Here is a 27,075-nt window from a genome sequence, read left to right as displayed (position 1 = left end):
AATCACCTGTGCCGCAAAGCAGCGCGCGCCTCCTGCTACGCGCATCTGGGGGCCAATTGGGGCTGATCGGACAATCGGGCGACTACCGCGCTTATTCTTCACGGACGAAAGACCAGCAACAAACGCCTGGTCTTTCAGCCTTGCGCCAGGCAGAAATGGATGCAACATGGTGCATATCCACATGCGAATCAGCATAAAGCCGGCAGCCCGTCCGTAGCCGGTATCAGCCTCGCAAGGCTGGGCGTTTTTTTAAAAACCCAAAAACCTGCCTTGGCCCCTCCCAGTGGTAGCCTCACTTCAGCCTGATCCTTCCTCGTTTATGCGTGCCGCCGCTCGATGGCGGCGTTTCACGGTTCCAGTAAGGTCGTTGACCATCTGAAGGGTGTTCGTGATTTGTCTTGGAAGCAATCGCAGGCTTGTGAGTCTCCGCCAATGTCTGGAGATGGCCATCAGCTAACCACACGTTGATAGGCGGTAGTGCGGGGCCCCGCTTCAATGACATACGGACCGATCGTAGGTCAATCAAATCCTATAGCTCGTTCCGTTAGTGACCCGAATTGTACTAACCCACTTCGTGTAGTTCGCGGCCTGTACTGCGACCTCCAAGACCTCGAGGAAGAGCTTACCGATCCAAAGACCTTCTTCAAACGCTGCGACCATCATACTGAAGTCGAACTTCGCGAGTTGCTCGAAGAGTGTGTGGAAGACCTCCGTGAAATCGAGGACTTCATCAATGCTCTCCCATCACAGAAGCGTACTTCGATCCAAACCTTGGATGGGGAAGTGTCGGAACTGCAGAAGAAGATATGCGATCGTAGGAACTCCTTCCAGGACTTTCAGGAGCAGGCAACCACGACAGCGTTGGAGACCATGAAGGCCCAGCTTTACACACTGGTGGACGATATCCTTTCTAAGCGAAGGCCGCCGTTCATTCTGACCAAAGTTGTCGACTGGGACGCTCTCGCTGATGAACTTCAACATCCCGTCCTTGTGGGGCGGGATATGCTAGAGTTCGATGATGGCGATGCTCACTCTGATGATTACGGGGTCATTGAACTCCCAGACTCTCCCGCAGCAGGGTCTCCAGATCCTCCTGACGATGTCACCAACAACGACGAAACACCACGCTCCAGAAAGACTCGCAACCTTCAGCCTACAGTGGAGGACTACGTGGAAGGTGAAGACGATGTCTTTTACTCGCCGGCCACCATCCACACGTCCCCTCGTAGCTCGGTCGCTGGGGTGGACATGGATACACTTTCGACGTCCATAGATCTTCCAGAGAACACACATGGACAGAATCCAGATGGCGCAACAGAATATGATCCTCTGGCTGATCCCAAGAGAAAGCCCCGGAGGGTTGACACGGAGATGGTACTGATGCAGGAACAAAAGAGCACTATCCAAGAAGAGATTCGAAAACTGAAGGAGGAAGCTGAGATTCTCGAAGAGCAAAAGCGGATCTGGGAAGCGGAGCAGAAAAGGCGAGAGGAGATTCAGAAATTGTGAGTATCTCGCAAAACCCTTCGTATCCCGCATCTGCTTACTTCAGCCAATAAGCCGTGAGTTCTGCTCTGGTTTTCCCAAAGAGGCGGAAGAGGATATTCTGGCCGAATGTTGGCGCATTCCATCCAGTAGCTTCAAGAAGGTAACCTACTTTGCCATGCCGAGCGGCACGTTATACAGCGCTGGCACGGTGCAACGCCGCAGCTCAGTTCCACCTACGCCGCCTCTTCAGAACGCATTCCGCCGTGACTCATACGCGGCGAATGGGGGAAGTGGCAGGGGCTCGATAAGCGAAAATGCTACCATGGCGTCTCCAGATCGAAGAAGTTCTATCTTTGGGGGCTTTGGGGGCTTTTCAAGAGGGGATGCCTCGCTCGATCCTTACTCGAGGCAGAAGCCAGTAGAAAGCGGCCTTGGGATCGGGACCGTAGGAAGCCGCCCCACAAGGTGGGACGAGGATATTTCAGCCAGCCCGAGGGAGATGTCACCACTTTCCGGCGAACGAACACCGACCCCTTCACAACCACGGCCGCCGCCAATCTCAACATCGGGTTCTCCGCCGGTGACTCCGAGACGAGCAGACATTGTTCGACAGCCAATTGAAGTCTCGCTGGAGGAAGTGTTCAATGGTACGCAACGCAGAGTCAGCATCGAGAGAGAAATATTTGACCGGCGGACCGGTACCACCAGGATGGAAGTGAAGGACCTCACCATTCCTATTAAAAAAGGTCTTAAAGCCGGGAGTAAAATCAAGTTCTTTGGTGTGGGTAACCAAGGGCCTGACGGCGTGCCCCAGGATATATGGTTCATTATTCAAGATGTGAGTGATCTATCACTATTCACAGACCTAATAATTTATTAAAATGCGTTGCTGACCCAATCAACATTCAGAAAGCCCATCATCTATTCCAACGTGATGGCTCGAACTTGCATACCACGATTGCAATCTCTCTTGCTGAGTCTATTGTCGGGTGGCGCAAGGAAGTCAGAACCATATGCGGTAGGGTCTTTAAGGTGAAGGGCCCGAAGAACACACCAGACGGATGGAAGAAGATCTTCCATGATTTCGGTCTGCCGAGATCAATTGATCCATCCACAAGAGGCGATCTCATCGTCGAAGTTGAGATTCAAGGAGCGGATCATCCCGGAGTAGCTTAAAGCGACATCCTCCACTGGTTGTTCTCCTTATTCTTCTTCTTTTTTGTATTGCTTAGTACATTGGCCGAGGTTACATACAACAATGTTCTAATGGTTTACCAATCCTTCCAGCAGCCACATACCGCACTGTAAGGGGCCAGAGCATCAAGGGATTGCCTAATGACTGTGTGATTATACGCAAGCTTATACATATGACGTAATACAAAACGTAGACACGCCTTTAGCAGAAGCAAGCCATGAAGGTTTTATGACGTACGTGCGTAGCTAGCCCCACATCTTCGCTTACTGATATGCCGCTTCAGGAAAGCCTGAGACAACAACATCTTACGTTCCCTTGGCACCACAACCTTTCCAACGATCTCTTCTACACGAGCTGTTAGCACCAGTCAGGGGTGCCGGTGCAAACACCGAAGTTATGAAATAAGGCAACGGGTGTAAACCTAGTTTATATCCGTTCGGCTAGCGTAGTTACCGCGTTCCGAGTTCTACTACTCTCTAAAGATATTTAGCCCCACTACTCTATTAATAATCGTCGGGAGTGCAAGCGGTCTGGATAATATATAGTCGCCTAAGTGGCTGTCATAGAGTATTCGAGGACTGATCATGAACCACCATAATCCAGCCATCATGAAGGAAGTATTTGTACACCCTGGAACTAAGGTTGAGATCGTCGACTCTCCCATCCCTACACCCAATGACGACCAAGTCCTCATCAAAGTCATCGTTTCAGGGAGTAACCCTAAAGATTGGAAATTACCTGAGTGGACGAAGCAGCCCCGAAATGAAGGTGATGACATTGCGGGCATCGTCGAGAAGGTCGGCGCCAATGTGACCGAGTTCAAGCCCGGAGACCGCGTAGCTGCTTTCCACGAAATGATGCAGCCGCACGGCAGCTACGCTGAATACGCCATTGCCTGGGCTCATACAACTTTTCATATTCCTAAAAGCACAACTTTTGAAGGTAAGCAAAGAAAAAATGACTTTGAAGCAGACGCACCAAAGACACCATTGTCCCCGCTACTCCAGGCATTGCCACCGCTTACACTGAGCACCACAGAGGCCGCCGCAATCCCGCTCGCCGCAATGACGGCCGCAGTCGGACTGTACCTGCGCCTAGGACTCCCCGAGCCATGGCAGCAGCCCGCAACGCCTCCGCCGACGCCCCTGGTCATCTACGGCGCCGCATCGGCCGTGGGATCGTACGCGGTGCAGCTGGCGTCGCGGTCGAACATCCACCCGCTCATCTGCGTCGCGGGGCGGGGCGCGGCGCACGTCGAGGCGCTGATCGACCGGTCCAAGGGCGACACCATCGTCGACTACCGGCAGGGCGGCGACGCCGTGGTCGAGGGCATCAAGGCCGCGCTGCCCGCGGGTGGTGCGCAGCAGCTGCTGCACGCGTACGACGCCGTGTCCGACCACGGCAGCTACATCCAGCTCGGCAATGTGCTTGCGCCGGGCGGGAAGATTACTCTCGTGCTGCCCGGCAAGCAGCACGACGCCAATATGCCTGCACACGTCGTGCAGACCACCACCAGTGTTGGCGCCGTGCACGACGATGCCAAGGACTTCGGCTTCGTGTGGTTCAGGCTGTTCGCGAGGGGCCTAAAGGAGGGCTGGTTCAAGCCCCAGCCGCAGGAGGTCGTGCCTGGTGGCTTAGCCGGCGTGCAGACGGCTTTGGAGAACTTGAGGGATGGGAAGGCAAGTGCGGTCAAGTATGTCTTCAGGATTGCAGACACGGTGGGAGCTGGAGAATCATAAGTGAAACTATCAATGGCAAGAGACTGCCCATCATGCAAGCACAAGAATGCACACGAGAAAACGTCCATTATATCACCACCCAAAAGAGTTATTTGAAATGCCCCACACCTGTTTAGAATGGTTTTTGCGTGACTTCATCAACCCATACAACTCAGCACTATGTCGTTCAGATCCGATATCTGAATCGAGCCGGCGAGTTATCTTTTAATATTACAAATGTATAAATATGTCGTATCCATCATCTTCATCGACGTAAATGAGCGTAAACATCCATGTTGTGAAGGTCTTCCGGCATCAAGACCTGGCCCACAAAACCGCGTGAACGCCAAAACATGTGAAGTTCGCTGCCATGAGAATCGGTACCGACAAGGACAGTAGGTGCCATCGATCTGACCGGTTCAATTGCGCAGCTTTCGGTACCGTGGCCGTATCGAGGATAAGGCGCGGTGAGTTAGGACACAAAGGCGGCCTCGCGAGGATCGACGGGGAGTTTCTTTGATTCGCAGGTGAAGTAATTGTTCATCTGATGTGACGGCCTTTGTCAACAGACAATTGACAAAGCGGGCTATGGAGATGAACACTTACCACCGAAATGAATCATCGACGACTGACCCGAAGGCTCGCGGTTCAGTTTCTCGAGTGAATGGTTTAGATGGAAACCGTATCCCATCTGCAGGTCTGTTGCCTGAGCCTGCGAGTGTCTGATATGGCGCAGGCGCTTTATGAGCCACATTGTCCAATTTCTTGGTGAAAGAAAATGTGAATTGTTGATATCCGAATGATGTGTATCAAGTTCACCGCTGATCCGATGCCGATGCGAACGATTAGGGAAATAAATACAGCAATGTATTATTAACATGCCACATGAAGATATTGCAGTGGACAATGGGCTGAATGTGTCCTTGCTGAACTGGTCGGCTCACTTGCGTTTGAGAGGAAAGCATAGAAATGTTGAGCCGCAGTCCACCGGTCGAGAAGTGGCGCCATCTCGAGAATCGAGTTGCCCATAGCTTAACGACGAATGACAAAAAGTGGCGACATCAAGTGGCTCACTTGGGACACTCAAAACCAAAAGAGGACAAAGCAGCATTAGGGGCTAAAAGTATACGTAAACAGTACAAAGCATCGAGGCATTCGGCCGGTCTCTACAGGGCGCTTTATTTTGCACGGCAATTGCAACACCAATGAACTAACAAAAATGCACGTTTCAGTGTGTGCATTTGACTTTAGAGATGGCCAGTCTAATGACGGCAAGGGGCTCATTTCATGCCTTGCGTTAGCGCGAGCGACGAGAAGTTAGCTTTGCGGAGTCGAGAACACGCAGATCGAACGCTGGACATTGAAAGCTCTAAGCGCTTGTTGTTGACGCGTGTCGTCCAAGGCTGCGGCGGTTCGACACGGGAGCAATATTTCGTTTCAGGTATGGCGCTAAGCAGGCAGACATGATGATGGCGAGACGGCGACACAGGAACTTGTGATGGGGCGGACTGGAGGGTAGAAGTCGTATGTCCACGCCACGACACTTGGCCGCAGAGGCCAAGCTGACAAAGACCGAAGCTAAGAAGGCGGTGAACACGTGTCTCGGTGCAGCAGTGGCCAGCAGCACCTCTCGAAACAGCGACGACGCATCTCGTGAGAAAATATTCGCCGGTGAGGACGCCAAGGTAGCGGATGTTTTGCGACTAGACACCAAGAGTTCTTTGGTAGCACATAACGACCAGTCGGCAGCATCGCGACATTAGTGCCCGAAGCGGGCCGTTTCGAGCCATGATAGGCCAAAGCGGCGCGTGGTGTTTCCCGGCGGATGCAGTTGTAGCCGGAGAACAGAAACGCGGGATGCTGCGCCGGGACGTGGCTGAATCCCTCGGGCGCGGGAAGGCTTCGCGGACCGATTTGGAGTATTTCGAGAAAGCCGCCGGTCAGTTCTGCCTAACATCCTGGGAGCGTGCGATTATAGGTCGTACCAGCGCTTGTTGTGTCCGGATCTCTTCTCCATCAGGATCGGAGAGCATCACGAAAACCCGTTAGTGGGGAGCTTCATCTCCGTAGGCGCTCACACGGAAGCCGGGGTACGCCAGATATGTATTTTCGAAGACGGCGGCTCTCAACTCAAAATTTGAATGAAAAGGGCGGCGTCACGTCTCGCGTGACACGATCGCCACCGGGGATGCTGGTACTGGCGCGTAGGTATATTGAGGCGGACTGTGCCGCAGCGAGACGCTCGCGCAACGTGGGACAGGCTCTTTGCGAAGCATCTGTGTCAATCGGACGCGAGTAGATGGCGGCCTGAGGCGCGCTGGATCGGCGGCGGTAGCAACGGCGACGATGACGTTTCGAGGATGCGTGAAGCACGGCCCGTCGCAGTGCTTGCTGATCTGCGACGATGCCAGAAGAAGTGTGGTGGGCGTTGGCGCACGGCGGGTTTGACAGGCGGCGAAGGGAGGAAGAAGAGTTGGAGATAGATAGGCCTCGGCTGCGATCCACCGTGGGTGCCGACTGCGGCCCGCGGCGCTGACAGCCAATCGAGCCCGCAGCCGCGCCGGCCAACTGAAACACCGAAGCGCTGGCTTCTCTCGACGACATGGCAGAATCCCATTCCCACGCGTGCCCGAGCCTTCTCACACACCTGACACACACTCCCCGAGGTCTCGAGTCTTGCCGTGTCCGTGACCCACCGCCGCATGCGTTGGGCGAGCGACGAGAGCCACTCGCCGCCCGCGCCGCGCTGCTTCCCGCGGCCCTCGAGAAAACACCGCCTCGCTTCGCGCAGAAACGCCATCGTTTTGTGTCGCCTGTGCATGTCGTGCAGCCAACGGCGATCCACCACCGTGCTCACCACCATGATTTCCACTGGCTGGCGATCCGGGGTGATCCTGTGCGCAGCCCAAGCTTCATCGGGGCCTCCTAGGCTTGCTGGGGGAACTTCCCGAGAGCGCGCGCGTGGCTGTTGTGAGCCAACCGGGCGCATGCGAGTCCCGGCCAGCCCTATTGCGGCTGTCTCATCTTGTGTGGAGAATAAAGACGCCTTCTCAGATCTCGGTTACGGTTTCGTGGTTGGGCCGCTGCCCTAATCTATTGGCTGTCGTGTGCTACCCTCTCCTGTTCCAGCCACGGCGCGGGTCTACTGTGTTTGTTTAGGCGGTCTGTCTTTGTTCACTCTTAAGTCGTGCTCGTCTTTCCCATTGTTCGTGCCTCCAGCCCTTGCTCGATTTCACAAGCGACCATTCCAAAGAGCCGCAACAATGGCTGCTTAATCCTGACAATGGTCTTCTTTAACTTTCCTATTGTCCTATTTCACTAAGTCGTGCCGGCCTCGACCCTACTTAACCCATTTCTACTTCACATTTTTGGGCCTGTTTCCTTTCTTCCAAATTTTTCCTAACGAACCAACGCTGTCACGCATTCGACCCACGCCCGAATCTTGCAGGTACAAGATTTCAACACCAACACCGTTCCGAGTATCGCATACATATCATATCCTACGACTCAACACCGCGCTCCGACCACGATGAACAACATCTTCGGCGTCCTCATCGCCGCGCTCCTGCTCACGCAGGCCGCGGCTCACACCTGGATTGAGCAGCTCTCGGTCATCAAGAACGGCACCTTCACCGGCAACTATGGCTACCCCCGTAGCTACCTAGCTCGCACTGACCCCGGCTTCAACGGCGGCGCCAGCTCTCAGTGGCTGCTCCCTCCCCTCGACTCCGGCAGGATCCGCGTCAACTCCGACGACAACCTCTGCCGCAAGGAGCAGCAAACTCAGACCCAATCCGAGAAGTGGCCTCGCCTCAGCGTCGCGCCCGGTAACTTTGTTGCCATGAAGTACGCCGAGAATGGCCATGTCACCCTGCCGGACAACCAGAAGGGTAAGCCCGAGAAGGGTGGTACCGTCTTCGTCTACGGAACTACTGAGCCCAAGGAGGACGAGAAGCTCATGACTGTGATCGAGTGGACCAAGGACGGCACCGGCGGCGATAAGCGCGGAAAGTTGCTTGCGACCAACAACTACGACGATGGCCGCTGCTACCAGATCAACTCGAGCCCCATCTCCACAAAGCGCCAGAAGGAGTTTCCCGACCCAACCCCCGGCCAACCTGACTCCGTCAACGAGCAGTACTGCGAAACCGACGTGCAGATTCCCGAGGATGAGGAGGCCGGCAAGGTTTACACTCTCTACTGGGTGTGGCAATGGCCTACTGCCGCGGGCGAGGACCCGACATACCCTGACGGCAAGGATGAGTGGTATACTACTTGCTCTGACGTCGAGCTCACCAGCCCCAATAGTCTTCAGAGCTTCGCCGCCGGGAGCGCGCAGCAACAGTACAAGCTGGAACAGCAGGATCCTCAGAGCAAAGCTGTCTCTGATTACAGTGACCGCTCTGCGCTGACCACCGATCCTGCCCAGGGAATGGCTTCTGCCTCGAGCGCCTCTAGTGCTGCCTCGGGCGCTGCGACCACTCCTGCCTTGACTCCAAGCTCGTCGGCTACCAGCGCTGCCACGCCTCCCGCCGGCGGTAGCATTGATTCCGATCTCGAGACCGTCTACGTGACCATCACTGCTACGCCTTCCACTAAGAGCATGGTTACTCAGATGGTCACGGTGACGGGACCTGTTCCACTCGTCACCCAGTACATAACCAGCACCATCTCGCTTGATGCTCGTGGTGCTTCTCGCCGGTCCAAGCTCCAGGCTGGGCCCGAGCGCCGCTCTGTCCACCACCGCCGAGGCGCTGTCAAGGCTGCCAGCGACGAGAAAGAGGAGGAGCAGACAGCGCCGATTGGCTTCATAGGCACCGAGGGAATCGTCACCCGCCAGGCTGCCACCGGTGCTGCCCCTTCAATGATGGCTGCGCCGTCGCTGATGATGACAATGATGATGCTCTTCACGATTGCCTACGCCTTTGCGTAGATGCCGGAACGATTCACGACTGATTGCATAGCGATGGAGTACATGACCATTCTCTTCTCTTCTTCTTCTCTTCTTCTGTAACTTGTTTTTTTCATCGTCACTCGTTTTCAGAGGGGCCTACCACTGGCCTGGGCGTCGCCCTTCTGACCACCCTTTCGCTGGCGACATTTTATTGGGTGGCTAGCTGCATTCGGCTTCTTTTCGCTGCAAATCACTATAGAAACGAGTCACCGCAAGGCAACATTGGAGGGTAATGTACACGCGAAGGTACATACGGCGCCCTGGACGGGCCGGAGATACCCTGGACATAGGTATGGCTACGGTCTAGAAATAGAAAATGAAATTCATTGATGAAGAAAACGAAGTGTGCTGTGCGACGTGGGCAGGGGGGCAACGCGTTGCGATGACGCTGGCGGCTCCACGGCTGCAGCCCGACGTGTTCAGGGTCCGGGCGATAGGGCGGTGAACGCAGGCGCCTCACACTACAGCCAATCAGGACCGGAGCCGGCTTATGTCAGCCGCGCTAGTCCTGAAGAAGCGCAAAAGTAAACACACAACAGCCGGTCCGGCAGCAAGAGCGACTCCCGGGGCTGCGTCAAATCCGGGGCTCAACCTGACGACTGCGAGCGACCTCCGGACAGCGCCTGCGCCTGCGAGCTGCACACCACCACGCCGCTCCAGCACCCCACACTATGGCCGACGGCGAATCCTCCATCTCTGTCGCCGTCCGCGTGCGGCCCTTCACCATCCGCGAGGCCGCACAGCTTGTGAAGAACGACGATGGCCCCATTTTCCTCGGCGACGGCTCCCTAGCTGCTGCGCCCACCCCCAAGCTCCATGCCAAAGGCCTACGTTCCGTCATTAGAGTCATTGACGACCGCTGCCTGTAAGTTGCCGCAACCCCTGTGCCCGCTCGTTTATGGCGCGATCTGCAATCGCTCACCACCAGCTGCACAGAGTCTTCGACCCGCCCGAGAGCAACCCGATATCCCGCTTCTCCCGCAGCGTTGTGCCGAACAGCAAGAAGACAAAGGACCAGACGTTCGCCTTCGACAAAGTCTTCGACGACAACACCACCCAAGGCGACGTCTACGAAGGCACCACCAAGCCTCTTCTTGACAATGTGCTGGAGGGTTACAATGCCACCGTTTTCGCATACGGTGCCACTGGCTGCGGAAAGACGCACACGATTACGTACGTGTGGCAGGCATTGTTGTGTCGAGGATACCACGAGCTAACCCAGCTGCAGGGGCACACCCCAACAACCGGGCATCATCTTCCTCACGATGCAGGAGCTCTTCGAACGCCTTACGGAGCTCCAAGAGACAAAGGCATCGGACGTTTCTCTCTCTTACCTTGAGATATACAACGAGACCATTAGAGATTTGCTGGTCCCTGGGGGCAGCAAGGCTGGCTTGACGCTGAGAGAGGATGCCAACCAGGCAGTCTCAGTCTCCGGCCTCTCGAGCCATAGGCCGACCAATGTATGGGAAACTTGCCTGGAGCTAAAGTAATAGCTAACCCATCGCAGGTTGAACAAGTCATGGAAATGCTTGTCCGAGGAAACCAGAACCGTACCATGTCACCTACTGCAGCTAACGCTACCTCCTCCCGCTCTCACGCTGTTCTCCAAATCAACGTATCTACGAAGGACCGCAACGCCTCTGTAAATGAGCCTCATACTATGGCTACCCTAAGCATCATCGATTTGGCTGGAAGCGAGCGTGCCAGCGCCACCAAGAACCGTGGTGAGCGTCTGGTTGAAGGTGCCAACATCAACAAATCACTCCTCGCTCTAGGAAGTTGCATCAACGCCCTGTGCGATCCTCGCAAGAAGCACCACGTTCCCTACCGCAACTCGAAGCTTACGCGACTGTTGAAATTCTCCCTCGGCGGAAACTGCAAGACAGTCATGATCGTCTGCGTCAGTCCATCCAGTGCTCACTACGATGAGTCTCAGAATACGCTCCGCTATGCGAACCGCGCGAAGAACATCCAGACCAAGATCACCAAGAATATCTACAATGTCGATCGTCACGTCAAGGATTACCTGAAGAAGATTGATGAGCAGAGGCAGCTGATCGAGGAGCTGCAAGCAAAGATGAAGGATCTCGAAGGAGGCGCATTCGTCAAATTCAAGAAGCAGAGTGAGAAGAGGGAAAGCATCGCGAAGGAAGGCATCATGAGGATTCGCTCAGCTTATGAAAATGCTGCAGCCGAACGGCAGGACCGTGTGAATACGATGAGAAAGCTCAAGCAGGTCGAGAGGCGCATTTCGATGATATCCGCATGGATCGCCGGATTCGACACCGTGTGCGAGCAAAGGGAGGAGGAGGATGCGCCCCAGAGCTTTGTAGCCATGCGCAAGACTGCTCTGGGCATACAAGCGGAGCTGGAGACCACTCGTCAACACTTCCATCAGCGGCTGGCGAAGAACAATTGGGATCGTGCCGTTGACTCGGCTCTCCAAACCGGCATTCGCCAACTGAAGGAAACCGACGCAGCCAATTGCAGCGGTGATGTTGCAAACCTGATGAGAGAGGCGGAGCTTCTCAGAGCCAACGCTGATAGGGAGACTTACGCCGCCGTGTTGGAGCAGGAGAAGGGCGGAGATGCAGCAGTGGTTCAGCTGCTGCTCCAAGCTCACTTCGAAGTCGTGACCATCCTCGGCCAAATCATGGTTATGGACGAGGAGGAGGCTATACGTACAGCTAAGGAGATGCTGGGAAAGCTAGTTTCTTCCTGCTCCGAGGCTGCTTCTCAGGTCATCAAGCCTGACGGTGGCCTCCCGGTCACCGAGGCATTTCCACCCACCAGTCGTGGGACGCCAAAGAGGAGGAATCCCGTCAAGCTAATGGCACCATCGCCGATGAAGTTGCCTGTCCCCGTGTGGGAGAATGCGTACTCTTCTCCCGCCAGGTCTTTGGCTTCTCCCCGTAGGCGCAAGTACAACGCGCCGCGCAAGGGGCTGAAGGTCACACCAAAGAAGTCTCCCAGCAAGCACGCAAAGCGTGGCGTTCGCTGGAGGGATGACACTGATGATGGCGCTCTCGTGGAGTTCCAGGCTACGCCGCAGGCTCTTGACTACACTCCTCCTCCCGGGTCATCGGCGGAGAAGGCGCCGCCAATGAGTGGAATCCCTTCTTTGGTCGAAAGCCTCGACTCCTCCCCCATCCCTGCGCCACCAAATGTGGCTTCTCTCGAGGTCAAGCCGGTACGGCCCAACAGCCGTTTCCAAACCGGTTTTCTTTCCAAGAAGCCGTCATCGCCCTCGCTTCTGCCCGCATTTTCGTCGGATTCGGAACGCGAAGGTTCTCCGCTGCGGGAATTGGAGATCAACAAGGCACGCGGCCGTTCGCCTTTGCACGTCTCGTCGTCCGGCATCCCCTCGTCATCCGAGGCGACTCCCAACGATTCGGACAAAGCTAGCGCCACTTCGTCTGATGACGAGCGGTCCTGGCTCAAGGCTGTCAGCAAGGGCGATGACCAGAACGCGGCGCGCACGATTCGTACAGCTATCAAGCGCAACTCAGTTGGTGACAGGACCGCCATGCTTGGCCACCACAAGGTGCACAGCAGCACCGGATCTGCACGTCTCAACACTCGCAACATTAAGAGCCCTCCCAGCGGCCACCATGCTCGCCGGACTTCGATTACCAAAGGAGGTGCACCAATTGCTGGCGCTCGTCGTGTCACGTTGAGCGAGGACAGAGGCCGTGTTGGTGGTCTCGCTGCTGGCCAGGCTATCAGGCTGGGTGGTGCTCGCCCGGCAGCTGGCGGCAGCCTGAGGGCAGACACGAAGGGTGCTTGGCGCTAAGAAGTCTGCCATAATAAGTAGTGAACCCTGGCACTGAGTCGGGGATCATTCAACCCGCGGCGAGCTTGAGAATTTACCGGGGTTTCTTTTGATCATGCTACGCAGTACCAGACTGAGCAGGACACCTTAAGTCCGGGAATTTTCTTGTTTTTTCCTTGATTGTCTATTATCTCGGCGAACAGGGCCTGGCAGTTTTTTTCACGGCGTCTACAGGTGGAAGGAATGGCTGGTGGCGGTTCGAGGTACGGAATATGGCGTCAGGGCAGATCTGCTTTTTCTGCTTTGTATCGGAGATCTTCTTGTCCAGCGCGGACAAGATCTCTTGTGCACCTGCACATGTTTTTTATCGCATCGGGACTAGATACAGGGAGGGTTTTCCCTGACTAGTTCATCTACCTTTTGGTAGGATCAGAACGTTTTCCTGGATAGGAATTGGAGGCTTCTTTTGTGGGTTTTCCTAGTTCTAAGTTGTACAATACACTTTATTAGCGCACTTTCGGATTGCTTCACAAATAGCCTTCCAAGTGCTAAATGGTTAATGGTGTCTCTGAGAACATGCATGAAAATTGCTCTTGAGTGTTATAACGGTCCGCCTGATACCAGCTCAACCAACACTCAATACGACTCAATGAGAACCCGTTGACCCCAGGGAGCCCCTGTTGAGAGCTAGTTCACTATTGCGACCCACGTTATATAGCAGAGTTAGATATGTTAAAAATGTATTGCGATTCGTTCTGGATATCTATTGTACTCATTATTGTTTCTTGACCTTCTACTATTACATGTGTTGCTTTGGTGAATAGGTCATTGCCTCGTTCCGGCAGTGGCCCCCATGACATAAGTGGTGTTGCTACAAAGGCTTCTTTGAATTTGACCCCCCTATTTCGAGAATTCAACTCCTCTAAATCTAGATTTTGACTCACTGGTGATGTTATCTATGAAAATAGCATTTTCGCGCTGCTACCATCGTGCTTACACTTACGCTATTAGTAGTAATTACGCTTGTCGCGGGTAGTTATTGCGTAAGTAGTAATAGCGCGGGTGGTAATGGTGGTGGTGATGAATACGTTGATGGTGATAAATACGCTGCTGGTGGTGGTAAATCCGTTATTGGTTGGTGATTTCGTTAGTGGTGATCTTGTTGGTAGTGATTTTATAGTGGTGACTGAGTAGTTAAGGTTGCTTAGCGGGTTGATAGTACTTTTAGATAAGGCTTAGGATCTCTGTAATTTAGGCGTGAAAAGATAGGTAAGTGGGTTCTCGAGGGAAGTTAAATTCTAGATTTGGGGGAGTTAAATTCTGAGGTATGTAAGTACACGTTCACCGAACCAAGGAGTACCTACTACATACAACGGTACCGAGCGATTACTTCGTAGTAGCTCATCACCCATCATTGGTCAAGTTGGTCAACCACCAGTAGCCCACTATTTAGACAACACGAGAAAGGGTTCCAGCAGAAACATAAGCATGCTTTCAATTGACCAGAGGGGCTGACTGAAGTTCACTTCTATAGATTTCATGACACGGCCGAGGAACTTTCGTGAAAGAAAGAGCTCTTGAAAGGATACAATTGAAAGTATATCATTGAAAGTATATCGAACGGACATTGTTGGATGACGTCATTTGTAGAACCGATGTCTGCCCCGCACCCCTCTCAAATATTCTCGAATGCTTCTCGAAGACCTCAAGCCACTCACAGAATCTATCAGTTCTGATCAGCTGCTTCAACAGAGGCCAGAAGCCATACACGGATTCGGACACAGTTCAAGCAGACGTCCTTGTGGTTGCCATGCAATCTACTTCTGACGCGAGCGCTGGATTCCCTCATGTACGTCGCTGCTTCTACGTCCATGGGAAGCCAGCTGTTAATGATGGCACCGTCGACCCCGCCGCGACGAGTTGCACTCTGTACGTCGAGCATCTCACTCCCTACACTTCGACACCACCGACAGCCGGGAGCAAGAGCAAACCACCACCCATCATCTTCATCCCCGGCGCGGCCCACACCAGCGCATGCTGGGTGACGACGCCAGACGGCCGGCCGGGCTGGTCGTCATACTTCCTCGCCCGCGGCCACGACGTCTACCTCGTCGACCCGCCCTTCACGGGGCGCAGCCCTTGGGCGCCGCATTTCTCTCACTCGGCTTCGTCTTCCGATGTGCTCACCACGATTCCGGCGCAAGTCATCGCGGGCCGCTGGACAGCGCTCGCGCAGCAGGCGCCGTGGCCGCAGGCGCGGCTGCACACGCAGTGGCCCGGCACGGGGCGGCCGGGCGATGCGGCATTCGAGGCGCTCGCCGCGTCGCTCGTGGCGCTGCCGCACGACGTGCCCGAGGCGGCGACACAGCGGGCGATGCGGGCGGCGGGCGCGGCGCTGGTGGACCGGATCGTCGGCGAGGCCAGAAGAAGAGGCCGGGGGGATGATCATCGGGCGGACATAGGCGAAGAGGAAGAAGAAGAAGAGGTGGTTGTGCTCGTCGCGCACAGTTTAGGCGCGCCGCGAGCCCTGTTGATCGCTGACGCGCGCCCGTCGCACGTGTCCGGGTTGGTGCTGCTCGAGCCAAACGGCCCGCCGTGGAGCGAGCAGGCGCTGGGCGGCATGCTTCTGAAGAGGCCGTGGGGGTTGACCGAGGCGGAGATTACGTGGAGCCCTCCTCGTGGTCTTTCAGCGATTGCTGGTGGACATGATGAGGCTGGGGTGGTGGCTGTTGGGGATGATCGTGATGATGATGATGTGCGCGGTGGCGATCATACCGTTATCACCCCTCAGGAGGCCCACTTCAACTTGAAGACGGAGAAATCGACCGATCCGGCAAGGAATGACTGTACGCTGCAAGTCGAGGATGAGAGCAGCGGTATCGCACCCCGGGTGTTGAGTAATCTCGTGGACGTGCCTGTCGCAGTCATCACCGGCGAGGCCAGCCATCACGCAATGTACGACTGGTGTACCGTCCGGTTCTTGCGCCAGGCAGGCGTCAAGAGAGTCGATCACATCGAGCTTTGGAAGAAGGGCATCCGGGGTAACGGGCACCTGTTCATCTCCGAGAAGAACAGCGACGAGATTGCTGAAGTGACGAGGGTGTGGATCGACAGCCTAGGTGCACGTTGACGATGAGTCGGAACCATTCGGAACCGGCCCGATACGGCAGTGCTGACTCTGTTTTGGATTTGAAGCCGCTAAGAGAGGAAGGAATCGGCGGGGGAGTCGCGTGCCTTGCATTTCCTCGTCGGAAAGGATGATGGGCGTAGCTTGGGTGACTCTTGCTTTTGCACGCTGAGCATCCCGTCTTGCGTGGCAGAGGGAATGGGATCGAGGTTGATTTTCATGAAAGGATTGGCCTGCATCCCCGCGGAACCCTTCGTAAAGCCAGGCATCATCATCCTTTAGCGCCATGCTCCAAGCACTGTGCTCGGGAGCTTGATTGAATGCGCCGTAGCATTGTACTGTAGCAGCCTCCACGTATGCGATACCACCATATAACAGCCAGAGCTACAACACTCGAGCAACTAGGTGAACACATGGGCGTGCTTGATGCTGAAGACACGGACTAATCGAAGACGTTGCGAAATTACCAGTGTTTGGCCATATCAGCTCTCATGGCTCTGTTGGATGAAGATAGTCGAATATGGTCAAGCTTCCCGTTGCTCTACATGCTTCTCTTCCCCAACGCCAAGATGATATGGACGTGGATCTTTTGGATATGCCAACCTTATATCCTTTTTTTTAGTTTTCCGCGCAAGCCACAGTCTCGCGGAATGTTAGAGTCATATCAAGTCTTTTAACCATATCTGCTATATCCATCAACCGATAACCAAAGCGAAACTCCGTAGGCAGCAAGCTCTGTCTTGGTTTAGTCTGTCACCGGTTGACCGCTATAATGAGATCAGGGCATCCTGAACAGCTCAGTTGCATCCACAACGAAGGTTGGGTAAAAAAAAAGATACTTGCATCCGGCCTTCAAACCCAAGCCCCTCATCTTCTCCGCAGGTATATTATCGACCAGGACAGCGATAGCTACAACTACGCCGGAATTTGTGTCATCACAAATATCCAAGCGAAGCAGTTCCTGCCAGTGACGCCAAGGCGGACCAAGATTTCGGCCTGAGCTCCTTTCACTGCCTCATTCCCACAATGCAGCGCTTCTCATTTCCGTTTCAGATATCCGCTTGTCATCCGTAGCGGCGGCAAGGATCCAAGCACGTGAGCTATGACCAAAGCAGAGGCCCCTTCCCGATTGGTACCCACACGCTCCAAAAAGGGTCCCGGGTCTCGATAGTGCCATTATGCTCGTCTTTGATACATGACAAACGTTGACTGTGTCCCCGTTGTCAGATCGGCGGCCGCCGAGCACATCATGACGCGCAAAGCCGCAGAATGTCAAGGATGCGCAGCAGATGCGGAACCTTTTCTTCGACCAAGATTCCAAAAAGAGTGGGCTATAGCAGGTCAATCATATGGCCCCTTTCGGAAGCAGATGATCTACGTCGAAACACTTTATGCTGGATGTCATGTCTCATGTTACCCGCCGCCAAGAGCACGAAGGATCCAGGCGGCGGGACCCTGACGTTCTGGCGGCGAGGGGAAGCAGGATTCGCTGCGTCTTCGATCTCTCGAGAGCAGAAAGCGGCATATACAGCGGCTATCTTATAGCACCATCTGAAAACAACTCACCGTCTCAGATATCCGCCAGGGCAAGCAATGAGCGGCCGGCGCCCAGACCCGACCCACGAACCAAGATTCGCCCACACGCGCCGTTGAGCGTGCCTTCGAGGAAACGGCGAAGCAGCGCCGGAAAGTCCCCCTCTTGCTAGGACCGGAAACGGATCCGCGAGGTGCAGGATCCCTCTTACAAGAATGTTTCAGGCGGGGCTGAAGAATGGGGACACTTGCAAGAGCATTGCTTTCGTCATCAATATCGTGTGCGTCTCCATAGGCGGTCCATTCTGATATGCAAACATTTTCATGCATCTTCATGCTGACCGAGGAAGACTTGCCCAGACTGTCGATATTGTTCAAGTCGCTTCGACAAACGCAAGATGGGGATTTTGGCCTTACTTGAAACCCCAAGGCATTGAGCAGGCAGGCACGTGGCGTATCACGTTTATTTCGCCCATAACGGCCATGTCGCCGCGACGTTACCCACCGCGCTGCCCCCACTGCTGGCTAAAGGGCCGTCCTGAAGTCTCGAACGAGTGGAGCGCGCATCCGCCACGAACGCCACGGGCCTTTTCGGCCTGAGGCCCGTGGGGCAATCTGCGCATCGGGAGGTGAGCCCCGATGGACCAGATAAGCAATGGAGATGGCGCTTCGCTACCGTTGGCCGACTCCAGCCTTAATCCCTTCCCCGGCGCAAAGCTCGTCATTCCCCTGCCTGGGCCCTTTGGGGACCCCCGCCGCATTCTGAGACGCTCGGTGTGTGAGATGTGCCTGTCATCAGCCCATTTTCATCGATGCTAGGTTCGCCGATGCGCTTTAGCGAGAGAGCCAAGATCTGTCAAAGGGGGTTTTGCGGATGCGCGGGTAGCGAGGCCATGGTGCTGGTCGGATGCGGAGTGCCGAAGGGGTGTTGGTCAGTGGTGGGGCGCCTGTGGCGTTTTGGGCAAGCGCCCGTGCTCGGGGCAACGGTGTTGCTTGGCAAAAGCTTCGGCCTTGCCATCACTTCCAAAACAACCACCCAAGATGCCACTGGCCGACACTTTGACGCCGTGCGTCAGTTGCCGCGCCGGCCGCTCTCGGCCATTCAGCAGTCGGCATCTCTTTCTCCCCCCGGCCGCCGCCGGAAACACACCGCGTGCAAGTGACCAGGAAGGCTCTTATGCGACGCTTAGCAGAGAGAAAAGCCTCTCGTTACTTGCAACTGCAGCACGCGAGACTCATCTCAAATTAACACGAGCCTGGCTGGAGTAGGCACTCCGCTCCGCAAGCCACCCGGCGCTAACACCCACATCCCACGTGCGCTTTGATACTCGAGTTGTGTATGCTTTATTGCAGACCTTGGATTACTACTTTCTCTATCGACCGTTATCATCGAGTCCTTGTCTATACATGGCCCATGATTCGCGCACTGGCTACACTATGTCCAGCGTCATGCCTGATCGAGACTGCTCCCATTTCCACTTCCAGAGCATAATTTCCCGTATCGGCCATTATTGACCCCATAGAGAGCGAGGGTGAAACAAGATACAAAAGAAATGAATAAAGCGTGCCAGAAAGAGCGAATGCGGGGGTATCTAGTGTCACCCTCAAACGCCTTGGTACGAAACGAATGGAACGGAGAGCTGAGCTCCTCAAAATTGTGGCAAAAAGACAAACCCTAGCAAAACGCCTTGTCTCCAGTGACCCGGTCCAATCAGAAAGCCGCCGTGCAAGCCCCACCCGGCGAGTCTATCCACCAACATAGGAAAAGGATTGCTCGTTAGAAACGCTCACGGCCTCGGATCCCGCTCCTCGGTGAGCAGTGCGGAGATCGCCGTCCGGCTTTCTCTTCTCTCGCTGCTGCCCACCGGCTCTTGCTTGTTCACCGCCGCCCAACCGCTGGTCTTGAAACTCGGCAGCGGGAGCTGCGCCTGCAGGGACCCCATACCTAGCGTCGTTCCCTTCGGGCTCTCGCCCGGAGGCGTTGGCGGCCGCGGGATGTGCAGACCGAGACCCTTGTCGCTCTTGTTGAAGAAGCTGGGGCACAGGGGGCTGCCGCTGCCACCCTGGCGCCAAACGTCCTCGAGCTGCGCGGCGCTGGCATCCGGACCGTAGTCCGCGGCAACGGCGGCCCAGAAGGCGGTGCGGTGGGCCTCGTAGATGTTGCGCAGGCGAGCAGTGTCGACGGGGCCGAGAGAAGAGGCGCGCGAGTGGTGGCGGCTGTGGCCATCAGAAGGGTTGGTCAGAGTCGACGGCAGCCGCTGGCTTTCTTGCTGGTAGCCATGGTGGTGGAAAGGCATCATCATGCCAGAAGCAGCGCTCATGGTGGAGGCCGAGTTGGCGTTGCTGTGAACGGTGCCAGGGTTGGTGTCGATGCGCAGGTCCATGCGCGGCTCCGGCGAAGACTGAGGAGTGATGATGCGCGGGTGCAGGCGAGGGAGAAGGATCTTCTGCTGATGCGCCTCAATGGTCATCATAGGCGACTCCTGGCGCGGAGGCGTCATGGTCTGCGTGTACTCCTCGGCAATCTCGGTGGGGAGCTCGAATTGCGAGGGGGTCGTGTTGGTGGAGCCAGAGACAATTGAGGAGGTGGTCGAGGAGATGGAGGCATTGCGCTTGCGGCGATGCGAGCCATGGCTGAGTTGGTGGTAGTGCAGGCGGCAGGCGAGTTCGGTCTTCTTCAGGTGCTGCGCAATGTGCTTGTAAGGCATCTTCTGCATGCGGGTCTGAAGGAGGTAGGCTTCCTGCAGGGGATGTCAGTGAGTGGAACAGGGGGCTGTTGGGCTGGGGGGCGCACCTCTTCTTCAGACCACGAGCGGTTGCCGCCAGTCGACATCTTGCGGGCGCGGAGGGGCGAAGCTCCGTGGGGATCCATGTCGCCAAAGGAGGAGATGGAAGAAGTTCTGCGGTGGTGTGCTGCCATTGTGACGGGCGATGTTCGTCTTTTGTGTCGGGTGGTTGACCGGTGGTGCAGTTGGTGATACCTCGCTTGTGTCGGGTAAAGACGCTATTGCCGCTTCGAGCAAGGGAGTGTCCAGCCTCGTCTTTGGAGTGGGTTATGTACGGTAGACGGAGGGATTAAAGAGGACGTATGTACCAAATCAATTGGCCAGCAATGTCGATTAAGGAACGGAAGCGCAGCCCAGCCAGTGGGAAGTGAATGAGAGCCCTAAAGAGCTGCTGGAATAAAACAACAAAGCCGGCACTCTCGGGTTGGAGGTGATGGAGGAGAGGGCGATGGACTGAGGAAACCTCGGGGTCATATATAGATATTAGTGGCGGCCGGTTGCGAGTTCATCCGGGGGCATGGTGATTGGAGTGGTGGGTCTTGAGGTGGGTTGGGTTTCCAAACCAGCCATGCGGCAAGGAGTTGCAACAAACCTAAGGTTTTGTCAAACCCAAGATCGGCGCTTTGGCGCAGAGCCCGGATCTCAGACGCTTCCGGTTGAGGGCGCTGGCGAGGTGTGGCCATGCCGCTTTGGGGCGAGGGGAGCTGCGAGATGCAGATCCAGCCAGTCAGGGCGCCGCCAACGGAGCACGGATGCATGAAGTCTGCCACCCTTCTGAGGTGGGGTGGAAGCAGTTTCAAAACTCGACTGGTAAGAGAGCCCCGTGTTGGCATGCACGCGAGCGCGCTGGCGAGGCAGATCAAGCCTTGATGCGCGCTGCTAAGGCGTCGGGCGCTAGCAGAATGGAGAAACAGACGCGGCCGTGTGCTGCCAGAATATAACCATAATCCCAATCTTAATCGCCGGACTCGCCTGTGGCCCGTCCAGCAGCGCCGTGAAGAACGGCCGCCGTTCGGAGGAGGCAATATAGCCGCACCGCGAGCTCTGGCCGGCGAGCTTTGGCCGGCCAGAGTGCGCCGGCCAGACACGCACGACGCCTTCTCGGAAGCGGCGCATCCGCTCTGGCTGAGCGCAATGCATCTGGGGCCTGCGATTTGAGATGACAATCGCCTTGGCTGGCGCGGGAAGCTCAAACACGGTCGTGGTTGAGGTCTGGCACGAGCGCCGTCTCAAAGGCCTGCTGGCGCGGACCCCGTTCTTGGCGGCGAGAAACACGACGTTGTGCGTTCGAGATGGGCGTCACTCCGCAGCCCAGCGCTCACTAGCAGCAGCGTGGCGCTGCCCTGCGGCGCTGAGAACACCTGCTGCGAGGCCTCTTTCATGTGAAAAAAAAAACCGCGCGCACTGTGCCGAATCAGCGCTGTGCCCGGCATCCCGGCACCGTAAACGCCTCCGGCCCGCGCACATAATTCAAGACCCGCAGGCTCCACGCAAAATTGGCCTCGCATCGAGGCGAGCGTGCGGTTTGATTTGGAGCGGCAGCACTGCCACGGCTCGCCTGGGTAGGTACGAGCCAGAAGCCGTCGGTGCGTTCGTTCTCTCGGAGAGGCGGCGAGCAGGCGCGGCCGCTAAGGGAGCTGCTGGTAGCGGAGACGCGTGTGGGGAAGCGGGCGGCGATCCTGCCAGTCGCCGGTCCAGCCCGCAGCACCACCACCATCGTCTGCGAGACGTCAAATCGACGAGAGCGCCCCCGCCCTCACCATGCATCGCGATCCCACGCCTGTCGCGCTCCTGCTGCCCACGCCGCAACGCACCAGCTCGGCCCCCATCACACGCCTGCCAGGAGCTCTCTCCGCCGCCGTCGCACCGGCGTCGTCATGGCAAGCGCAGTCAGCGTCATTGCCCACAACCGCGCGTGCATGAAGAAAGCGGCCGCCGCGTATCGCCGTGCGCGTGACGACACTGCTGCACGCTGCCGCTTGAGGGGGCTGACTGCCTGCGTGCTGCATGCCATGGCTGCGCAGCACATAGAGCTACCCCGCTTTGCCATGACAAGACCGAAGGAAGCAACGACGTCCCCTCTACCACGCGCGTCCGCCACACGGCTCGGCGGCTCTTGTACCCGCTACGCGCGCTCCCAATTGTCGTGATTGCATGATGCTGGAACTTGCCTCTCCGCATTGCCCCCGCCTACCACCGAGCTTGCCCCTCCCCCGCAACCCTACCAGAGAGCTCTCTCTCGCCAATCTTCGCCGTCCGCCGCGCCTGTCATTCGTCGTCGCCCGCCCACTGGGGCGCTCGGTAGCGTTGCTTGCAGGCCTGGAGCCGGTAGACCCATGTACTGGATCATCGCCTGCTACCGCGGCGGCGATCTGCCTTCGAGTCCCGGCCTTGGTTGCTCGATAGTGATCGACCGCCACCGTCATCTGTGAATCTACAATCGCTACTTCCCGCGCTCCTCTCTACACCTCCATCATGTGGCTGGTGTGAGAGCAAGAAACGCGGAGAAACCATAGTGCTTCTGCTGAGCGCGCGCCCGCCCCTCTTTCCGCGCGCTGAGATTATTACTCCGCAGCGCACGCTGCAGCCTCATCATCTTCCGTGGAACGCGACGGCTGCCGAAGTATCGAGAGGTGTCGCCCGAGACAAGCCTGGCGCATCCAACCCGCTCCCAGGAAGCCTTTCTCAGCAGCATGCTCGGCCGGCACGCGCCGCTCAACATCTAGACCTCTGACTCTCGCATCCCGCCGTGGAGCCGCTCGAATTCGAGAACCCGACCTCGCCGTTCGGACGGGGGCCGCTTTCAACAACCATGTCGTAAGTCTACCTCCACTCGCCAGCCCGCAGAGTCGCCGTGACCGATTAAGTCCACCCCAAACCATATCCTTCCTCCTGCTGCGCGTGTACAGGCACACTAGCTCCTACTCTGCTCCTATCTGCAGCTAGCTGCGCCTACTACATCCTGTATACATCACCCGCGCGTCAGCCTTGTCGTCCTGCCCAAGTACCCTCTACCCGAACAAAACGCGTCTAGCTGCCTCTCTAGCCTACCTCCAACACTGACACGCGACATCGTCGCGCACGACACAGGACCTCGCCGCACCACACCAAGCGCAGCCTGAAGCCCAATCCCATGTCGGCGTCGCCCTCACAGCTCACCGTGTCGGGCGGCCCGGCCGCCGGCCACTTCAACCCGTCGTCAGCAACGACGGCAGACCCCTTTAGTGGCACTCCATACGCCGTGGCTCCGCCCGTGGGAGGCACCTCGTCGGCGTCAACCACGTCGCCCACGTCGCCCACCAACCCGCGCAAGCGTCGCGCGTCTGGCACTGCCCAACACCAGCAGATAGCCCCTAACGCGACGATAGCTCCCTCGAGCGTGACTGCCGGGACGGGCAGCACGTCGTCTGCCTATCCACCAGACCCGTCCGGCTTGGGCGGCGCTGAGAGCGAGCCTCAGCAGCCCGTACAGCCGCCGCCGCCCAAAAAGGGGAGAACCAACACTCCGTGGACGGCAGCCGAGGAACAGCGCTTGAAGATCATGAGGGATGCGGGGAACAGTTGGAGTGAGATTGCAAAGGTACGGTGAAGTTGACTTGATTTCTTTCCCTGTCTTTTGCTTTTGAACCTTTTGCAATGCCGGTGCGTTTTTCATCGCTATTGATGAGAGGCCGAGGAGGCGTGACGTTGAAAATTTTGGTCAACTCTTCCGGACGGCCTTGTCCTGGGACATCTGTTCAAGAGCAATGTTCATTGCAGCTTCTTCAGGTGTTGTTCCAGCTGCCACCAGCGCGAGGGCTCCGTCCGCTTGGTAAGAGTGACACATGCCAACGGCTGTTCGATGGCTTCCAAGGCTTGGCGAAGAAAGGGCACAAGCTAGAAACAGAACACTGGAAAGGCCATGGCCATTCAGGATCCCTTTTACGAGGGCCAGGGACATATTGATAAGGGTGAAGGGCGTGAAAGCAGGAGGAGGAAGGAATGAGCAAGGAGGAGGAATCCAGTGCAGAGGATTTACTAACTTGCCTGCGAATCACCCAGACTTTTCCGACGCGGACCGAAGGTAGCGTGAAGAAACACTGGTACAAGGTCAGTATGCCTCAGGGCATCTGAAACCCCCAACTGGGCAGCCCTCATTCCACCTTACCCCTCACCACTCTCTTTCAACCATCCACACCAACCCACAATTGCAAGCCACTGCGTCACGTCGTACTCAACTGACTGTACGATGTTACGTGTACCAGGACATGCACTACGCAGAATTCGCGGAAGACGAGGTAAGCCGCATGAACTCCTGTTCGTCATACCGTGTGGACAGGGCTTTGGCTGATGAGAGGGTGCTCTTCCTTCATGTGGACGTACAGAGCGCTGCGCTGCTCGCTGCCATCAAGGAGTACGAGGCTAGCAAGTGGAAGGTTATCGGCGCAAAAGTTGGGAAACCTGCAAAGGTAGGTAAAAGACGCGATGGTGTGCCCGCTACAACGCCACCGTTTCTCCTCCAACATCTTCCTATTGCCCTTTATACCCTTTCTCGCCGCGGAGGATGAAACAAGACCGGTTGCAGATGGTGGCTGGGCGAGACGCACTTTAGTGTGAATAGGCAGTAGTCGCGGCTTGCGGCCCAGACGTTCGGATCCAAGTGCTGGAGAAGATCTGAACAAGCAGGTGTAGGTCTGGCTAAGCCTGCCAGACGACCGGGTCCATCTGTCTTGTATTGTTTGTCGGAGATACTCGGAACCAAGGAGCAGCAGCTGCGGGAGCGGCTGAAGTGCTGAAGAAACGGACGCTAACCAAAGCCGTCATGGTCAGGCTTGTGAGCAGTACGCAAAGGAACACTTCGGCGGAAAAGTCTGATGACGAGCGCGTCCTTCTCCCGCAAGGACGACGGCGACGACCATCAGAGGCGATGCTCTCGACGGCTTGAGTGCACGACAAAGCAGAGAAGAAAAAAAAAGTAATATTCACGAGGACGCTTTTCACGACGGCAGTACCGAAGAGCTGCGTCTTCTTACCGGCACTACGGAACGCACCTGGGCTTACTATTCCCAGCCCTCTTCGCCCACCCAAAACGGGCGCCCACATTTCACAAGCTTTGCCTGTCTCGGGGATACTGGGCTCTTCTGCACCAATCAATCGTTGGCGAGTATGATACCAGTGGTTTCTCCTTTGTCATGGAGTTCTTTTCTTCATTCTCCCAGGTCTGTCAGCGAATTGTCTGTTTTCCATAATGCGCGGGACACACACACGCACACACACACACACGAGGGCAGGAGCGTCGCGGAGCGTCTTTTCAGGTGACGGTTTGACAGGAGCTATTGCATGCACGGCAGCAACTAAAACTTGGATTCTCACTTCTTCCCACTTCAGTCCTTTGCTTTTTGTTTTTTCCCTGGCAACGCTTGGGTTGGGTTGGGTTGTACCTCGCAGCTGCACGCGCTCGTCGCCGGCAGCCCCTCTCGAACCGGGCTGGCGGAGCGGCATGGCGGTACCAAGATGACGCGGTACGCGCACAGCACGACGAGGTTGCATTCGGTTGGACGATGTTTCTTTCTCTAGCTGGGTCTGTGCCAGTTCACACTCATCTCCGGCAGCTTCAGCCTGCTTGGCCGGCTGGTCGTGGCAGCGTCGCGCTCTGCTGGACAGCTGTCGGCGGGTGGGTGTTGGCGGTTGGCCTTCGCGGGCCATTCAGCGGGCCATGCGGGAAGCATAGTATTATGCATACGCCCTGTGGAAATTGGATGTTCATTTCGAGGAATTTTGGCAGAAGCAGCTTGGTCAAGGGTGTGGCGCGCCCATTGGTGACGGCGGAGCATTTCGGCAAAAGGCGAGGCGGGCGGGCGGCGTGCGTATGCGCGCTGGCACTGCCGGCGGCGTGATCTGAGATGGCTCAGGATGCGGGCTGGCGGCGCACAAGGCGCGGCAGCGGGCCGGCGCTGGTGAGGGCGCGCAGACGGGGGCGCGCAGCAGGCTGGTGGTGGTTTGGATGTTGACGGCCGGGCGCGGCCAATGGGCTCGGGGCGGGCGGTTTCAGGCGGCGCCGTTGGAGCTAGTGCGAACAGGCTAAAGGCTCGCGCTGGGCCTGGTGATCCCGGACTGTGCGCCTCACGTGCGCGCTGGCAACTGCACCTCGCCCAACACCATCGCCACAGCATCGTCACGGCCGTCAATGCGAGCGCCCCTGCCCGCTCCTGATCGACCCGTCGGCGCTGCCCCTTCACCTGCCGGATGAGGCCGCCGGCGCTGCTATGTATAGGTAGCGGGCAGATCTTGCGGCCGTGGGCAGTCGCGCCACCAAGGGGCGCGGTCGCGTCGCATATAGGCCGGGGTCACGCATATAGTGCCGCCTGAAACGGCATCCGTCTGGGCGACTCACCACGCCTCGTCCGCTCTTTGCGTCAGAGCGACCGCTGCCGGCTGCGCACATCGCGGCCTGGCGCTGCCGTCACGACGAGCGCGATGCTCTGCGCAGGGTTGCTTCGATGCCCGCGCGCCGCTCATT

The 27,075-nt window shown here is 56.7% G+C and overlaps 7 protein-coding genes across 7 annotated transcripts; 6 read left to right on the top strand and 1 right to left on the bottom strand.

Moving 5' to 3' along the window:
- Positions 1-336: 336 nt before the first annotated feature.
- On the top strand, positions 337-1,755 carry LTHEOB_11248 (Subfamily b member protein; the record flags this gene model as incomplete). Its single annotated transcript, XM_035507983.1, has 5 exons — positions 337-418; positions 472-513; positions 581-1,505; positions 1,561-1,648; positions 1,711-1,755. The coding sequence occupies 5 exons, from the start codon at positions 337-339 to the stop codon at positions 1,753-1,755; spliced, it is 1,182 nt and encodes a 393-aa protein (XP_035366629.1).
- A 1,536-nt stretch (positions 1,756-3,291) lies between these two features.
- On the top strand, positions 3,292-4,422 carry LTHEOB_11247 (alcohol dehydrogenase; the record flags this gene model as incomplete). Its single annotated transcript, XM_035507982.1, has 2 exons — positions 3,292-3,625; positions 3,722-4,422. 2 exons carry the CDS (start codon positions 3,292-3,294, stop codon positions 4,420-4,422), a joined length of 1,035 nt encoding a protein of 344 aa, XP_035366628.1.
- Positions 4,423-7,930: 3,508 nt separating this feature from the next.
- Positions 7,931-9,334, top strand: LTHEOB_11246 (uncharacterized protein; the record flags this gene model as incomplete). Its single annotated transcript, XM_035507981.1, has 1 exon — positions 7,931-9,334. The coding sequence occupies one exon, from the start codon at positions 7,931-7,933 to the stop codon at positions 9,332-9,334; it is 1,404 nt and encodes a 467-aa protein (XP_035366627.1).
- A 692-nt stretch (positions 9,335-10,026) lies between these two features.
- LTHEOB_11245 (Kinesin family protein) lies at positions 10,027-13,151 on the top strand (the record flags this gene model as incomplete). Its single annotated transcript, XM_035507980.1, has 4 exons — positions 10,027-10,220; positions 10,292-10,528; positions 10,584-10,818; positions 10,866-13,151. 4 exons carry the CDS (start codon positions 10,027-10,029, stop codon positions 13,149-13,151), a joined length of 2,952 nt encoding a protein of 983 aa, XP_035366626.1.
- Positions 13,152-14,940: 1,789 nt separating this feature from the next.
- LTHEOB_11244 (uncharacterized protein) lies at positions 14,941-16,260 on the top strand (the record flags this gene model as incomplete). Its single annotated transcript, XM_035507979.1, has 1 exon — positions 14,941-16,260. One exon carries the CDS (start codon positions 14,941-14,943, stop codon positions 16,258-16,260), a length of 1,320 nt encoding a protein of 439 aa, XP_035366625.1.
- A 3,317-nt stretch (positions 16,261-19,577) lies between these two features.
- Positions 19,578-20,710, bottom strand: LTHEOB_11243 (uncharacterized protein; the record flags this gene model as incomplete). Its single annotated transcript, XM_035507978.1, has 2 exons — positions 19,578-20,531; positions 20,585-20,710. The coding sequence occupies 2 exons, from the start codon at positions 20,708-20,710 to the stop codon at positions 19,578-19,580; spliced, it is 1,080 nt and encodes a 359-aa protein (XP_035366624.1).
- A 2,999-nt stretch (positions 20,711-23,709) lies between these two features.
- LTHEOB_11242 (Myb DNA-binding domain-containing protein) lies at positions 23,710-24,165 on the top strand (the record flags this gene model as incomplete). Its single annotated transcript, XM_035507977.1, has 1 exon — positions 23,710-24,165. One exon carries the CDS (start codon positions 23,710-23,712, stop codon positions 24,163-24,165), a length of 456 nt encoding a protein of 151 aa, XP_035366623.1.
- Between the last annotated feature and the right edge of the window lie 2,910 nt (positions 24,166-27,075).

This window comes from Lasiodiplodia theobromae (assembly GCF_012971845.1).
Source record: "Lasiodiplodia theobromae strain AM2As chromosome Unknown scaffold_46, whole genome shotgun sequence".
NCBI lineage: Eukaryota > Fungi > Ascomycota > Dothideomycetes > Botryosphaeriales > Botryosphaeriaceae > Lasiodiplodia > Lasiodiplodia theobromae.
The sequence above is the reverse complement of the archived record's forward strand: the minus strand, read 5'-3'. Positions and strand labels throughout refer to the sequence as shown.